The sequence below is a fragment of the Geotrypetes seraphini genome, chromosome 8 (genome assembly GCF_902459505.1).
Source record: "Geotrypetes seraphini chromosome 8, aGeoSer1.1, whole genome shotgun sequence".
Taxonomy (NCBI): Eukaryota; Metazoa; Chordata; class Amphibia; order Gymnophiona; family Dermophiidae; genus Geotrypetes; species Geotrypetes seraphini.
The window spans coordinates 111539373-111556845 of record NC_047091.1 but is presented as its reverse complement, the minus strand read 5'-3'; the positions used below and the strand labels follow the sequence as shown (position 1 = coordinate 111556845).

At 42.9% G+C, this 17473-nt stretch overlaps 1 protein-coding gene across 2 annotated transcripts in view; it reads left to right on the top strand.

Moving 5' to 3' along the window:
• The window catches only part of FZR1 (fizzy and cell division cycle 20 related 1), a 144019-nt gene that overhangs the window by 49827 nt on the left and 76719 nt on the right, over positions 1 to 17473 (top strand). For both annotated transcript variants that reach the window (XM_033953978.1, XM_033953979.1), the window contains 3 exons: positions 4034 to 4159; positions 6481 to 6544; positions 6729 to 6856. In XM_033953978.1, coding sequence (XP_033809869.1) covers positions 4034 to 4159; positions 6481 to 6544; positions 6729 to 6856 — 318 coding nt within the window. The remainder of the gene's footprint in view (positions 1 to 4033; positions 4160 to 6480; positions 6545 to 6728; positions 6857 to 17473) is intronic.

The following is a 17473-nucleotide window of genomic DNA, read 5'->3' as shown; positions in this document are numbered from 1 at the left end:
GTGGGCAGAAATCACTTCAGACCAGTGGGTTCTGGAAGTGGTTCGGGACGGTTATGCTCTAGAGTTCGCCCGTTCCTTGCCAGATCATTTTCTCGCTTCTCCCTCAGAGGTGGCGTGGAAGCAGCAGGCCTTTCGCCGGACCCTTCAAATATTGTTAGATCTCAAAGCTGTGATTCCAGTTCCCCCTCAGGAGTGAGGCATGAGCTGGTACTCGATTTACTTTGTGGTTCCCAAGAAAGAAGGGACTTTTTGGCCTATCCTAGATTTGAAAGGAGTCAACAGGGCTCTTAATGTGTCATCCTTCCACAAGGAAACCCTGCGGTCTGTGATTCTGGCGGTTAAGCCAGGGGAGTTTCTGATTTCTCTCGATCTGACGGAGGCCTACCTGCATATTCCAATTTGGGCCTCCCATCATCACTTCCTGCACTTTGCAATCTTGGGACAACACTATCAGTTCTTTGCGCTTCCCTTTGGTCTGGCCACAGCTCCACAGATGTTCACCAAGGTGATGGTGGTTGTCGGGCTGGCATTGCGTAAAGAGGGCATTTTGGTTCATCCTTATCTGTGCGACTGGTTGATTTGAGCAAAGTCATTCCAGGAGAGCACCCAGGTCACAGCTCGGGTGGGGAAGTTTTCTGCAGTCGCTGGGATGGGTCGTCAACCTTTCCAAGAGCTGGTAGTTTCTTAGCTCCTTTGAAGCCCGTGTTGGCAGTTACCAGTACTGTTTAATTACTTTTGAGCAGAACAATTTGTTTAAGCCTGTTGCTACAGTTGCCTCTACTCCATGTGTATTAGGTGGCTCTACGTGCTTGGGTACTAACTGAAGGTGGAGCTATAACAGACAGAATGAAAAATCCGGAGTGGATTCCTTCTTCAGCAGCACATGGCTATAGGGAAATAACCCTACTGTCTAGAATGTCTTACCAGGTAAGTAAATAATCTCTTTATATTGTTTTCAGTTTTGATTTTATTTACCTTTAGGAAGAGGAAATAGCCCCAGGAAGATTTGCAAAAGCAAAACCTTGGCCATAAAACACTCTGGGGCATTTGTCCAATAGTTCAGTTTTGTACTTTTGGACAAAAAGCCTACAGTGTTTTGTTTTTGGTTGGTTTGTTTTTTTCTTTCCACCTGCAAAGATGTATTTGATAATTGATTTTTAGCTTTTATTTACATTTACAGTTTTATATATGTACTAGTTTTTAAGCCCGTTACATTAACGGGTGCTAGAATAGATGTGTCTGTCTGTCTGCTGTCTTTCTTTCTGTCTCTCTCCTTGGCTGCTGTCTGTCTTTCTTTCTTTCTGTCTCTCTCTCTCCTTGGCCACTGTCTTTCTTTCTTTCTGTCTCTATTCTTGGTCGCCTTCTGTCTTTCTTTCTCTATCTCTCCTTGGCCACTGTCTGTCTGTTTTTCTTTCTTTCTTTCTTTCTGTCTCTCTCTCTCCTTGGCCACTGTCTGTCTGTCTGTCTTTCTTTCTTTCTTTCTCTCTCTCCTTGGCAGCTTTCTGTCTTTCTTTCTTCTGTCTCTCTCTCTGTCACTGCCTAACTTTTCCATCTTAGCATCAATGTGTGTGTCATTCTGTGTATATTCAGTGGGCACCTCTTGCTTTACACTACCCAAACTGTGGTCTTCTTCCTGGTTCTTGTCTTCACCACTCTCATTCTGCTGGGCTGCAAATTCGCCATTCACTGGGGCAGAAACATCTGCACAGGGCTCCTTCCTCTCTGTCTCATTCGTAGCTTCCTCTCCTGTTAGCTTCTCAATGTTCTTCTCAGCTTTGTCCTTGTTAGTCATGCTGTTTTTGTTTGTTTTCTGAAGTGGCCCCCTCAGCACGGGCTTTGTTTTCCTTCTGATTTGGTTTCCTTGCTGACTCGGACTGCTGCTTCTTCACGTCATCACCAGTGTTGCTGTCACTATCACTGTCCTGCCCTTTTTCCATCTGTTCTCTGGAACTGCCACACGTGCCATAAACTGCCACAGGCTCCACCACTGTACGCATCGCAGAAGCAGCATTGAGAGAAAAGCGCTGCACCGCGCTACCGCTGGCTTCAGCGTCTTCTGTCCACTGCGGCCAACCCTAGCGGAAACAGGAAGTAGTCAGAGAGGGCGGGCCGCAGTGGACAGAAGACGGCAAAGCCAGCGGTAGTGCGGTGCAGCGCTTTTCTCTCAATGCTGCTTCTGCGATGCGTACAGTGGTGGAGCCTGTGGCAGTTTATGGCACGTGTCGCAGTTCCGGAGAACAGATGGAAAAAGGGCAGGACAGTGATAGTGACAGCAACACTGGTGATGACATGAAGAAGCAGCAGTCCGAGTCAGCAATAAAAACAAATTGGAAGGAAAACAGCGGTGCAGCGCTTTTCTCTCCATTTAAACGCGGGTGAGCCGGTGAGAAGGAGGAGGTGGTGGTTTTGGCAGTGAGTGAGGGCGGGAGGGGGAAGTCGCTGGCTGTGCTGTGCTTTCCCGATCAGGCCGCTGCATACGCACTCTGGCCACGGACCTACGGATCAGGGATTACAGATCACGCAGGTCTGAGTGCGCATGCGCGGCTAGCTTTTTATTATATAGGATGGTTTTTTCCCCACTATTTTGGAAGTGTAAATATGGTCTTTCAGGAAGGGGATATATAATGTATCTGAAGAGTAAACAAATTTCTCCTTTCATTTTGAATCTATAATGAACATCATTTAGCAATTTTCATTTCGAATTCAAGTAGCACATTTAAAGTTGAAATGGACCCCTGTAGTTCACATAAACAGTCTTGTGTAAACCAGCAAGGGAGGAGGCATTGACCCAATGTATAGTGGTTCACTACCTTCTCCTGCCACATGATCTCTGCTGGGAGGGGAACCCGATGCTGACACTGAATACATTTCTGCAGAATAATTAGTATTCTGTGGGATGGGGAAATACTGCGGAGTTGGGCATAATTCTCCCAGGAATAAAATGTTTAAAAATTGCCATTCTCGTGTCAAGAAAACCAGCTACTTATGCCATTCTCGTGTCAAGAAAACCAGCTACTTATAGTCAACTGGATTTCAAATTGAATTTTATCACATACCGTATTTTTTGCTCCATAAGATGCATTTTTCCCTCCCAAAAGTGAGTGGAAATGTCTTATGGAGCGAATTTTTGCGTCACAGACCATGATGTACAGTGTTCTCCCTAGCGTCTTTTAGCCAGGCGCTCTGCCCAGCTAATTTAAGTGAGCGCCCGGCTGTCTGCCAGGGAAACTTACAGTATATACGGTACCTTTTTTTTGCCTTTTTAAATCCTGGTGGTCCAGCGGTGTATCGGCAGGAGCGAGCTTTCCGCATTTCTGCCCCATACTGAGCTCTTCCCTGACTGGATGGCTGCCTCAGATCTCGCGGCACACAAGGCAGGAGCGATCTTTTCGCGCTCCAGCCTGGGCCCACTCCGCTTCCTGAATGGCTGCCGTCAGTTCTTGCTCCTGCCGATAACGTTGCTGGACCACCAGGATTTAAAAAGATATGGGGGGATTAAAAAAAAAAAATTGTTAGTTGGCTGGGACGGATGCAGAGCCTGGTAGGGAAGGGAGGGATGGGGCTGGGTTCAGAGACTGGCAGGGAAGGGGGCTGAGTGCAGAGCCTAGAAAACTAGAAGAGTGCTTGAACCTTAAAGTCTTTCTTCCTTTGTTAATGATAGTGATGATGGTTCTTAATATCGCTGTTGACTTTATATGGTTGAAATATTATCCTGCTATATTTATTAAATATATTAGTACACCATTTGGTTCAGAATATTTTTTTTCTTGTTTTCTAAATCTAGGTGTGTCTTATGGTCCAGTGAATCTTATAGTGCAAAAAATACAGTAGTTGTACTATAACAGAAGTACAAGAACCATTACAAAGAGCCCCCTTGTAATGGTTTCACTTTCTGTTTGTATGACTTCAATTGGAGACTGCTTTATCTTTTGATTGAAGGATATACAGTAGTTCAATAGTGGCACTTTTTTATCCATGGATCCTCAAAGCCTTCTTTTGCTTTAAGGAGTCCCCATTTTCTTTATTACTTCAGGTACCAGAGATGAGACGTACTCTGACTCCTTCCAATTCTCCTATGTCTTCCCCCAGTAAGCATGGAGACAGGTTTATTCCATCGCGCGCTGGAGCCAATTGGAGCATTAACTTCCACAGAATAAATGTAAGTGTCTTCCTCATAATTGTTACATGGTACAGTTTCTAGAAAGTCTATGATATTGTAATGTGAGAAGCGTGCACCACATGCTTGTGCCCTAAAACTTCCAAGGCAGTATAATTTATAAAAGCCTTAAAGTAGGGGTGCCCACACTTTTTAGGCTTGCGAGCTACTTTTAAAATGATTAAGTCAAAATGATCTACCAACAATAAAATTTTTTTTTTTTTTAATTCTTTATTCATTTTTCATCTTACAGCAAATATATATATTAAACATTTATCAATAAATACATCATTTGAAATTCTATCATTTATGACACTAATAGATAAAAATTTTATCCCATCCCTCCCTCCTTTTCAACCTAACATTCAATCAAATATATCACATCAATAAACTTTCCTAATGATCTAATCATTTAACAAATTTAAATTCCCCCCTCCCATCCCTTCTATCTTAATATTGTATTATAATTTAAAATGATGTCTACTCATTGCAATAATTTGTTAATGGTCCCCATATCTCTTTAAATTTATTAAAATTCTCTTTTTGCATAGCTATTGTTCTCTCCATTTTGTAAATGCGACATACCGAATTCCACCAGAAGTTATAATTGAGTCTATTCCTTTTTTTTTTTTTTTTTTTTTTTTTTCAATTTTTCCAATTACTTGTGATCTGTTGTATGGCGACTCCTGTCATAATCATTTAAAGTTTATTATTCCTTGATGAAATTTGGCTTTGTTCTCATTGACATGCCGAATACAATAAAATAAAATTTAAAAAAAACACAAAGCACACTACGCAAAGAAAATGTTAATTATCTTTTATATTCGGGGGGTTTTCAAAGAGGTCAAGGCAGATGACTTTAAAATATGCAATGTCACCTCAGTAATAACTATACAAAAATAGACAAATATACCCCCTCCCTTTTTACTAACCGTGATAGCGGTTTTTAGCGCAGTGAGCTGCGCTGAATGCCCCACACTGCTCTCGATGCTCATAGGCTCCTTGCGTTAAAATTTGCTACTGTGGTTTAGTAAAAGGGGGGTCATAGTGCAAAATATAGACAGCAGATACAAATTCTCAAGGACACATTTTGATCACTAAATTGAAAATAAAATCATTTTTCCTACCTTTTGTTGTCTGGTGATTTCATGAGTCTCTAGTTATACTTTCTTCTTCTGACTGTGCATCCAATATTTCTTCCCTTCTTTCTGCCTCCTGCATGCTTTGTCTCCTTCAGACCTCATTCCATTCCCCAGCCAACATCTCTTTCCTTCCATGAGTCCAACTTTTTCTTCCTCCCTGTCCCCTTCCCCTTTCTTTCTTTCTGTCTGTCTCCTTGCCCCTTTCTTTCTTTTTCTTTCTGTCTTTCTGCCCCCCACCCCCCTTTCTTTCTTTCTGCCTAAGCCACTGCCAGGGCTGTCGTTTGGGAACAGGCCCCCAAGCCACCACCGACTTCTGGGAACTTCACCGATTTCTGGGCCCCCAAGCCACTGCAGATGCTGCCGTTGCCAAGTTCTTCATTTTCTGACGTTGCAACAGGCCAGCAGCCTTCTCCCTAACGTTAATTCTGACATTGGAGAGGAAATTGGCTGGCCCGGAACTTCTCTCTGACGTCAGAATTGACGTCGGGGAGAACGCTTCTGCAGGGAGAGCTTGGGGCGGCAGTGGGGAACGTCGGGGAGGGGAAGGCTGATTGGCCCGGTAGATTGCGAAGGCAACGCAAGTCTATCACGAAACCCGGGATGGGCACCACGATTAACTCGTGTTGCCTTCGAGATCTACCGGTCGATCGTGATCGACGTATTGGGCACCCCTGCCTTAAAGCACTTAGATGAGTTTGGTATTACCCCAATGTTATGTGCAGTGGTGTAGTGAGGGTGAGTGGCGCCCCCTTCTCCAACTCCTCCCTCCCCCACCGCACACCCCTTTCCTTCCCCCGTACTGCTTTAATTTTCCTGGAGTGAACACAAACTTGCTGCCCACTTCGGTGTCAGCTCTCCGTCTGACATCACTTCCTAGGCATGAGACCCGGAAGTGACATCAGAGATAGTCTACACCGACACGGCGGGCAGCAAGTTTGTAATTCTGCTCGCTCTGGGAAAATTAAAGAGGTATGGACAAGAGAAGCAGCGCATGGCAGGGGAGGTTGAGAAGGGGTGGAGGAGGAGGACAGGTGCTAGTGCCCCCTCCAAGATGGCACCTGGGGTGGTCCGCCCCCCCTCCCTTATTACGCCATGAATAAAATATATTGCTACTGGTATTACACATAAGGCATTGTGTAACAGTTTTTAGTGAACAATATTGGACTCTATTCCTGTCTACAGGAAAATGAAAAATCACCAAGTCAGAACAGGAAAGCAAAAGATGCTACCTCTGACAATGGCAAAGGTAGGACTCAAAACTTTTTGTCATTTGTTACTAGTTATTGGTTTCAAAGTCTATACACCATACATATCCCTCTCCCAGGATTTAAACCTCTCCCTTTCCCTGCATTACGTCTCTTCTAACTGCTTCAGATCATTTTCTGTAGACGTGAAGTGGGGCTTGTTTGTGTTCCCTGTATGTTCAATAGATGGCCTCGCCTATTCTGCCCTTTTGAAGAATGAGCTGCTAGGAGCAGGGATCGAAAAGGTGCAAGATCCCCAGACAGAGGACAGAAGGCTGCAGCCATCTACCCCGGAGAAGAAAAGCCTTTTTACAGTAAGCCATGAAAGTGTCTGGTATTTGAAAATGCATTTGCCTGCTTTTTCTGGAGGAAGTACACCATATTGACTGGCTGCTAGGGAGTGGGGAGACAACGAAGCATTTTTGGCCCTGAGGATAGGAATGAGAATGAGAGACCTGCAAGAGGAATGGGGGAGGGTAAGAGAAATTAGAACCTCCCTGATCATTTTCTTTCCTTTAGTCCCATCCGGAACCTGTTTGGTTTCTGCCAATCGATCAGCAGCTGGAGACAGAAAACAAAGAATTGTGAGCCTTGCCCTGTTAAGGCAGCATGCAACTACAGGAGCTCAATATTTTGAATGACACAGCAATGAAAACATGGAGCAGAAATCCTTGAGTATTTGAATTGTATTGAAAAATAAAACATGTTACACACTGTGACAGAAAAACATGTAACAAGAAAAAACTAAAATAGAAACATGATGGCAGATAAAGGCCAAATGGCCCATCTGCAGTAACCATTATCCTACGTGCCTATTCCAGGCCCTTTTGAATTCAGACAAAGTCTGTCTCCACCACCTCTTCTGGGAGACTATTCCATGCATCTACCACCCTTTCTGTAAAAAAGTATTTCCTTAGATTACTCCAAAGCCTATCACCTCTTAACTTCATCCTATGCCTTCTCATTGCAGAGTTTCCTTTCAAATGAAAGAGACTCGACTCATGCAGATTTACATTGCATAGGTATTTAAACGTCTCTATCATATCTCCTCCAAAGTATACAGATTGAGATCTTTAAGTCTGTCCCCATACGCCTTATGAATAGAAACTGGCACAGACTAATGGGTTATGCACGCTGACCAGCAGGTAGAGACTGAGAACCACTGACTTCTGGGTTCACCTCTAACTATGCTGTGCAGTACCCAGAGAGTCGGTAGTCCTCAGTCTCTTGCAGATGGATATTGTAAGCCTGTGCAGTCCTGGTCAGGTGTTAGGCTTGTAGGAGGTCAGATAAATGAGGTTCTGCATTTAAAAAAAAAATCTTTTTCAGGGCTAGCTGGCAGTTAGCTATGCTGGACTGGGACTGAGGCTCAAGGGGGTGTTGCTCTTGGGTGGTTGGGTTCCTTCTTCCACATGTTTCAAGACTTCTTGCTTTGATCATTTAACCCTCAGTTTCACAGCCGATAGTGTGGTGTCTTCAGGCTGCAGCTGCTAGGCCTTGCTCTTTTTCGATGCTGGAGAGATATTTGAGTGACTTTGTTGGAAGAGGGTGAGGGTCCTTTGTTTTTCTGAGCCTGTGCATACCACCAGTGAGGAGATGTGATGAATGTGGACAGACTAAAGAAGTTCTCTGAGTATTCACAATGAGGAGTGGATGTGGCAGGAGTTTGTAAATTTTGTGTCGGTTGCAGGACTGACGAACCTTCAGCAGCAGCTGTTGCAAGTTGTTGGAAGAAGGATTCCTGTGGGGATGTAGCTGAGGCTGCCAGATCTGGTGCATATGACATAATGGCGGCCCTGACTTTGGTGGAAGCTACCATCATCTTGTCTTCAGGGTCTAGTGTTGAGCAGTCTCTGCATCTTTAGCATATGAATTTCATTCTGGATCAGACTGGGGGGGAGGTGTTTTACCCTAGGGAGCCTCCAGAGTGGATTTTTCTCTTGAGTTCATTTTGGTCTTGTATAAGGTCACCTGCATGAGGCAATTGGGGCGGGGGGGGGGGGTCAAGTTGAACAAGTGACAGAGGAGCTGAGTGGACTCCCCACCTCCCTCCTCATTCCAGATAACAGAGGGTGGACTGAGAGGAGGAGGATCTCCTCTAGGCATCTTCCTCCTTTCTGAGGAGGCTCCAGGTTGGATGGATGAGGATCAGATAGATAGGAGAGAGGTTTGTGAGGAGGATGCATGGATGAAGAATTTGACTTCAGGTGACCATGCCTCTGTGGAATGAGTGTTCCATAGGGAAGAATTGCATGAGTTTATAAACCTGTCGCATCAGTGTTTTAAGATGACCCAAAGGATGCTCCAAGTAAGGCAGACTCATTTTTAAAGCGATTCGAAAGCAGGGCTGTTTTTTGAGTGGAGTTAGTCGATAAAAATGTACTAACTCAGACTCCAGCTTCATATTAAAAACTTAGAATTTTATACATTCTGTAAATATACATTTACATTATGTTCTGGATCTAAAGTACTGGTAATTCTGTTAGATCTACTCAGGAATCCGTACGTTAGGTGATCAATCCATTCCCGCAAACCAGTTTTGGAGAAGTGTTACTTCTTTTGGCACCTCCCACTTTGACAGTGGAGTGGAGTGCTCCAGTGGGTGTCTTTATGGCAGGACCACGGCCCTCTTGCTTCTACCTATTTGCAGCTGCCTTCTGAAATGGCTACCATGACCTTTCACGGCTGCTCACAGCATTTCCTGTAGTTCCGCGAGAGGTTGCAGCAGCCATTTTAGAAGGCAGGAGCGAGAGGGCTACATTTCTGCCATGAAGACCCCTGTTGGACCACCAGATAGTTCAGTAGATCTGGGGGGGCCTTGGGAGAAGAGCCACAGTCACATGGGAGATGAGCCGCAGGTTGACATCCCCTGCCCTAAACTGAAAATTTTTCAACCGAGTATCCCCATGCTCTGAGTAGCAGAGATTTTGGAAATGGACGTTTTATTGTTAAACAGTAACTAACTAGGCAACATAAGTAACAAATACATCTCATCCTAGTTTACAGACTAAGGCATACTTGACATGATCTGTTATATTTCAATCTCCTATAAACTGGCCTCTTGACAGGTGATGTGTCATTCTTACATGCTAAGTGAAAATGAACAGTGACACTTAAACAGGGCCTATTTATATGAACAGGAGAAAAGGAAGTTCTGCACAAAGGTTGCCAGTAGTTACCAATCAAGTTTCCTCTCTTCTCTGGTAAAATGAAACATGATTGGTCACTATGGGCAAGTTCTGTCATACACATCTCATCTGCCTTCAGCCACTCTGCCCTTCTCTCTCTCTCTCTCCCTCTCTCACACACAAGTACGCACACATCCCGCCTTCGGTCACTCTGCCCGTTTCTCTCTCATACACACCTCACTCTACCCCAGTCCAGAAGCACCTCTCCCTCTCACCTCCCTTGCACCATCCAGCAGCATCTCACCCTCTCACCTCCCCCCATCATCTAGGTCCAGTGGCACCTCTCCTTCTCACCTCCCCCCACCACCCAGGTCAGCAGCACCGCTCCCTTGCACCTCCCCCTACCACCCAAGTCCAGTAGCACTGCTCGCTCCCCTGACTAGCAGCAACACCTTTCCTTTCAAACCCTCCCCCCCAGGTCCAGCAGCACCTCTCCCTCTCACCTCCCTTCATCATCCAGGCCCAGCAGCACTTCCCCCCCCTACATTCCAGGTCCAGCAGCTCTCCTCCATCTTGCCTCCCAAGTCCAGCAGCACCTACCCCTCCCCTCTGACTAGCAGACTTTCTTTGTTGTAACTTGCCTGACAGCTGCTGCAGCATTAGCAAATCGATTCCCCCAATCAGTCTTGGGGCCTTTGCTAAGCTGACCCGCCTCTGAGGAAAAAGGAAGTTGCATCATTGGAAGCGGGCTTGCCTAGAAAAGGCCCTGAGACTGCTGTCGGTCAAATTACAAGAGAGAGTCGGGGGGGGGGGGGTTAGGGAGAGGTGCCACTGCTAGTCCAGGGTGTTGGGGAGACAAAATGATGGTAGTGTTGGAGGCATGCCAGCACTGTGTACATCCTGCCATTGGTACACGTACCCAGTGGCGTACCTAGGGTATGTGGCACCCGGGGCCCATCATTTTTTGACACCCCCCCCCCCCCCCCATGTAAAAAAATTTTTTTTTTTTTTTTGCAATAACCATGAAATGGAATAAATGGTCAGAATAGAAACAGGCAGTGAAAATTTTCTTTTATTGAACCTCATATATGTAACCATTATTCCAAACATAACAAAACATAAATTATGTCTAAATTGTCATGACATTAGAAGTACATATGGAGTAGTTGCAGGCAGTGGCGTACTTAGGGTATGTGGCACCCAGGGCCCATCATTTTTTGACACCCCCCCCATCTATATGAAAAATATGATTTTTAGTACCAATCTACATATCGCACCACAAGAGTGTACCTAGGAAAAGGCTGCATCTTAAACACTGCAGTGAGCACTAGAACACCAACACATACATTGTAAAACTAAACAAGCCAGATCCCGCACAGTCAATTGGTCCTGTAGTCAATGCCAACTGAAAACTATGTCTTTTTCATACACACAGAACAGAGATACACCCTCGCCCAAAATGGAATAATCACAAACTAAAAATAGAAATATGTAGACAAAAGTTAAACTGATCCGCCAAGAAACCAGACCCTGGATACAATGCAACACCACAAAAAACAGTAACACATGTCCTCTAATACAGTGCAAAATATAAAGACAGTAGATGTAAATTTGAAAAAACTGATACATAACAATCACCACTTTATAAATTAACAAATAAAAATAAAACAAATAATGAGATATAAAAAAATACAATTTTATTGGACTAATCCCCGTAAGCTCGGTCCCCATCCCCGCAAACCACCTGATTCCATCCACACAAGCCTTGAATTGTTTATATTAAAGTATAAAAAGAAACAATATTCTGTACAATTGTCAATTTATAAATCAGCGTCTTCTCCCCACTCTCTTCCCCATTTCCCTTCAGCATCCTCAGCCCACTCTCTCTCCACTTTCCTTCAGCGCACGCACATAAAAACAAGCAAGTAATTTTATATCATTTTCATTCTATTCATTCATAGAAATTAAAGTCTAGATAATGCCAGTCACATAACAAAACATGATTTTACAAAAATAATTCCCTGCAGTCAAGCCTGCAAGGATTATTAGATGTCTTTCAGCAGTTCCCCTCCCTCCCTCCCCCTTACCTTTGTGGCCAAGTCAAAATGATCTACCAACAATAAAATTTTAAAAACACAAAGCACGCTGTACGCAGAGAAAATGTTAATTATCATTTATATTCTGCGGGTTTTCAAAGAGGTCAAGGCAGATGACTTTATGCAATGTCACCTCAGTAACAACTATACAAAAATAGACAAATATTCCCCCTCCCTTTTTACTAAACTGCGATAGCGGTTTTTAGCGTAGGGAGCTGCGCTGAATGCCCCACGCTGCTCTCGACGCTCATAGGCTTCCTGCGCTAAAAAACTCTATTGCGGTTTAGTAAAAGGGGGCCATAGTGCAAAATATAGACAGCAGATATAAATTTTCAAAACGGACACATTTTGATCACTAAGTTGAAAATAAAATCATTTTTCCTACTTTTTTGTCTGGTGATTTCATGAGTCTCTGGTCCTTCTTCTGATCCTTCTTCTTTCTCTCTCCCCCTGGCTCCCCTCTTTATTTCTGCCTTTCTTTCTCTCTCCTCCTGGCCCCCCTCTTTCTTTCTGCCTTTCTTTCTCTCCCCCTTGACCCCCCTCTTTATTTCTGCCTTTCTTTCTCTCCCCTTGGTCCCCCTCTTTCTTTCTGCCTTTCTTTCTCTCTCCCCCTGGCCCCCCCTCTTTATTTTTTCCTTTCTTTCTCTCTCCCCCTAGCCTGCACAAAGCCATCGTGCCGATTTCTCCACTTCCACGATTCTTTCCCTACCCTCACCCCCAAGCCAGCAGCCGATTTCTCCCTGCTCCTTCCCCGATGTCCTGATGTCCTGAACTTCATCGGGCAGCAGCAGCATTCACAATTCACTGATGTTGCCCGCTTCAGGCCTTCCTCTCTGTCGGGTCCTGTCTTCTTGAAAACTGGAAGTAGGCAGGACCCGGCAGAGAACAAGGCCTGAAGCCGGCAACAGCAGCGAATTGTAAACGCTGCTGCTGCCCGAAGAAGGTAATGGAGCACCGAGGCAGTCCGCTTCTCCCCCCTCCCAGCCGAACCCCCGCTGACCCTCCTATCTCCCCCCCCCCCGTGAACCTTTCCGACCTTCCCAGCGAGAGCAGCAAACCTCCTTCGCGGCTTTCTCCTCCCTCTGCCGCGTTACTGATGACGTCATCAGTGATGAGGCAGAGGGAGGATAAAGCCGACGCTACTGGAGGGAGGTTTGCTGCTTTCGCTGGGAGGGTCAGAAAGGTTCACTTGGGGGGGGGGGGGGAGAGAGATAGGATGGTCAGCGGGGTTTCGGCTGGGAGAGGGGAGAAGCGGTCTGCCTTGGTGCTCCAAGGCCTGGCGCCATTACCTTTTTCGATAATGGCGCCGATGCTGCTTTCGCTGGGAGGGTAGGAGCGCGATAGGGACCGGGCCAGCTGTGCACCCCCCCCTAAGGCGGCACCCGGGATGGACCTCCCCCTCGCCCCCCTTGGTACGCTACTGCCCTGGGGAAACAGCCTGCAACAAGATCGCGCGATGCCAGAGATCTTTGCCTGCTTCGGCTGTTTCCTCCGCCGCGGTCCCGCCCCTCCTCTGACATCAGAGGAGGGGCAGGACCGTGGCGGAGGAAACAGTCGAAGCAGGCAAAGATCTCTGGCATCGCGATCTTGCTGCAGGCTGTTTCCAGACGCGACACCCGGCGCAGGGGGGGGTAACTGGACCGGACCGGGAGCACCCCCTCAGGGCTTGGTACCCGGGGCGGACCGCCCCCCCCCCGCCCCCCCCTTGGTACGCCACTGCACGTACCCCCTCTAAGGATTGGCCAGGTGTGTGCATATTTGTTCTCATGTGAGCGACAATTTCAAAAAAATATTTTGTGTGAGCAACCAGTTCTAGAAACCAACAATATTCCAGATTTGCAAGTATTTTTGTGCGCAACTATGTAAAATCTGTGAGTGACACTCCTAGAACATAGCCCCTGGGATATGCATACTGTGTGTTGGGAACCTCTGATCTAATACAAAGTGAAACTGAGAAAGTTTCAAATATAGCCCACTATAAATTGGCTCCTGCCTTAGCACTACCTGTTAAGGAACTGCAAGGCTTTACTAAAGGAGTATAAAGCTCCTTTTCTTATATTGATGCATTTTATTTATTTATTTTTTACTTGTGAAAGGACTAGTGCTGTGATCAGAAACCATTATGCCATATTTATAAGATGGAAAGCGCTATTGCTACGCAGAAAGGGACTTACAATAAGTTTATAAAGATCTGGGGACCAATGGAAAAGAATTGTAATGAGTAGACATTTTTTTTAAAGGGAGATTATATTTACACATTGGGGGGTGGGGGGCGATATAATTTTTATTTGAAAGTTTGTTTTACTTACTTTAAGAAGGGTGGGAGGGAGGGGATTTCTATTTTTGTTTATGAGGATTTGATTAAGAATTTTAAGTGCTGTATTGAAATTATAATGGATATATTTATGTACATTTATTGTCTGTTTTAAAATAACTCAAGGAATTTAGTTACTTTAAGAAGGGTGGGAGGTGGGGATGTATATTTTTGTTCTAGATGATATGATTAAGAATTTCAAGTATTATATTGAAAGTTTAATGGATATTTTATTGTACACTTGTTTAAGATTTAAAATGAATAAAGAATTAAAAAAAAGAAAAAAAAGAATATCCTCCCATTAAGATGTGCAGTCTCTAGCCGCTCCTTGCTAGCTCCCATGGTTAGCACAGAGTTTGGCATGCTCAGCCAAGGCCTAAATCGGAGAATGGCTGCCAGTTATCTCAGGCACATTGGACACTTCAAAAGGTTGAGAGCAGGGATGCGGCTGGAAGTCTGAAAATGATCCAGTGCTGTTTACAAACCTGAAGGATTCAGAGAGGTAATCTTAATCCCTGTAAGCATCCTCAGGGTTTTGGGTTGCTGTTTTTTTTTTTTTATTCTTTATTGATTTTTAAAACTTACAATAAGTGTAACAGCATATAACATCATTTTATACTTAAAATACAATCAAGCCTATATTTTAAGACAGGGTATGTATTGGATCCTCCCAGATCTCATGGAAAATGTACCAGTTTCCTCTACATTTGTCTCATCTTATTAGTATAAATTTGCCCAGGAAATATAAAAATAATAGAATTTTGTTGGATACTTGGAAACCTTACGTTATGTAAGTGATTTATCACCAGACCCAATTTCCAAATCATTAAATCAATCCATTTGGATAAACTCCAAGATCAAAATTGGCGAGTTTAAAATTGTTTGGAAGCAGTGGATCATTGCAGGTATACGGACTTTAAATGATGTGATTATAAATGGACCATTGCTTAATTTTTCACAATTGCAACATAAATTTGGTTTAAATAAGTCACAAAGTTTTAAATGGTTGCAATTGAAGCAGGCCATCCAGGAAGGATTCCCTGAATGGAAAGTTCTTAATTCTCAGTATAGTCTGGAATTCCTGTGCTTTCAAGCGGATTTCTTGGGTCACCAAGCCGCACAGTTGTATAAATTGTTATATGGATATTTGAATAAAAAACAAAAAACTGTTCTTAGGGATATTTGGAGCATTGAGCTTGGGCACCAAATTTCTGCCTCTCAATGGCCACGTTTTTGGTCTTGCAGAATAAAAACTACAAGGGCAGCATCTATGAAACAGACTTGGGTTTTTTTGTTGCATAGAGCTTTATGGACCCCAGTTCGTTTACAGAAGTTAGATAGTTCAAGATCCAATAGATGCTGGCATTGTGGTTTAGAAGCTGGGACATTAGATCATTTGATATTTTTTTGTCCCTATATAAATGCCTTTTGGAAATTAATTTGGCCCCAAATTAATTCATTGTTAGAAAATCTTGTTGCCCTTTCATATGATACTATATTATTTGGTACTTCAATGAGATTTAAAAGTCCAATTTCAGCTAATAATAATAAACTTCTATTAATATTAATAGGGGTTGCCATTCAGCAGATTACAGGGAATTGGAAAGATCATACTAAACTAAATTATACTTTTTGGTGGAACTCAGTGTGCCATATTTATAAAATGGAAAGGGTATTTGCTATGCAGCAAGGCAATTATAATAAGTTTAAAAAGATTTGGGAGCCATTGACTATTTATTCTAGTGATCTGACAATTTAAACACCTGAATATTGGATAAGATAAAGAGGGGTGGGATTATGATTGATAATAATTGATATATGTTAAGTATTAGTATATGGGTGGGAGGGGTGGGTCTCTTTTATAAATATTTATTTGGAGTAATACAAACAAGAATGTCAAGTGATTTTTTTTTTTTTGTAATTCTTTATTCATTTAAAAAAATTTATTTTTTTTTTAAATTCTTTATTCATTTTTAAACTTTCAACAAGTGTACAATATATGTAATACATAGATTTACTAACAGCACTTGATAAATCTATCAAGATAATAACAAATGTATATATATCTAATCCCTTCTCTCCCCTCCCTTTCCATACAATTTACTTAATTGAATCAATCTTTTTCATAGTTCTTTTTACCTTTTTCTTCATTTATACAATCCCTCCCCTTTCCCTTCCATTCATAAATAATGTTAAGAAAATGGTGTTTATTCATTACAAAACAATGTCAATGGCTCCCATATTTCATTAAACCTTTTATAATTTCCATTTTGTATTGCTATTGAACGTTCCATTTTGTATAGGTGATAAAGTGAATTCCACCAGAAATTAAAATTAAGTCTGCTGTAATCTTTCCAATTGGTAGTAATATGTTGCATGGCAACTCCTGTCATAATTAATAAAAGTTTGTTATTACTTGCCGATATCTGACTCTTTTTTCTCATAGACATGCCAAATATCACAGTATCATAAGTTAATGCTACAGGATTTTCTAATAAAGAATTTATTTGATCCCAGATCGAATTCCAAAAGGCTAATATATAGGGACAAAAAAATAAAAGATGATCCAAAGTCCCTACATCAAGCTTACAATGCCAGCATCTATTAGACAATGAACTATTTAATTTTTGTAATCTAACAGGGGTCCAAAATGCTCTGTGCAAAAGAAAAAACCAAGTTTGTTTCATAGATGCTGACAGTGTACATCTTATTCTCCAAGACCAAATTTGTGGCCATTGAGATGCTGAAATTTGATGCCTAATCTCAATGCTCAAAATATCCCTAAGACAATTTTTAGGTTTTTTATTAACCAATTCACTAATAACTTTATACCACTGTGCGGCCTGGTGATCCAGAAAATCTGCCTGGAAGCATAAAAATTCCATGCTATATTGAGAATTTAGATTTTTCCATTCAGGGAACCCTGCCTGAATGGCCTGCTTCAATTGCAACCATTTGTAAAATTGTGATTTATTCAGTCCAAATTTATTTTGCAATTGTGTAAACTCAAGCATATTTCCATTTGAAATAACATCATTTAAAGTTTGTATTCCTGCATTTAACCAATGCCTCCAGACAATCTTAGATCCGCCAATTTGAATCTTGGAGTTTAGCCATATAGATTGATTTGTTGATTTATTAATAGGAATTTCAGTTAAATTACTTACATACCTCAGAGTTTTCCATGTATCTAGTAAAAGTTTATTTTCTTTATACAATCTGGGCATCTTGATACTGAGAATGTGACAAAGATGTAAAGGAGACATGAGTCGCCATTCCAAATATAACCAATCTGGAGTGTATTCAATGAGATCTGGGAGGACCCAATACATACCTTGACGTAAAATATAGGCCTGATGATACCTATAGAAATTTGGGAAATTTACCCCACCC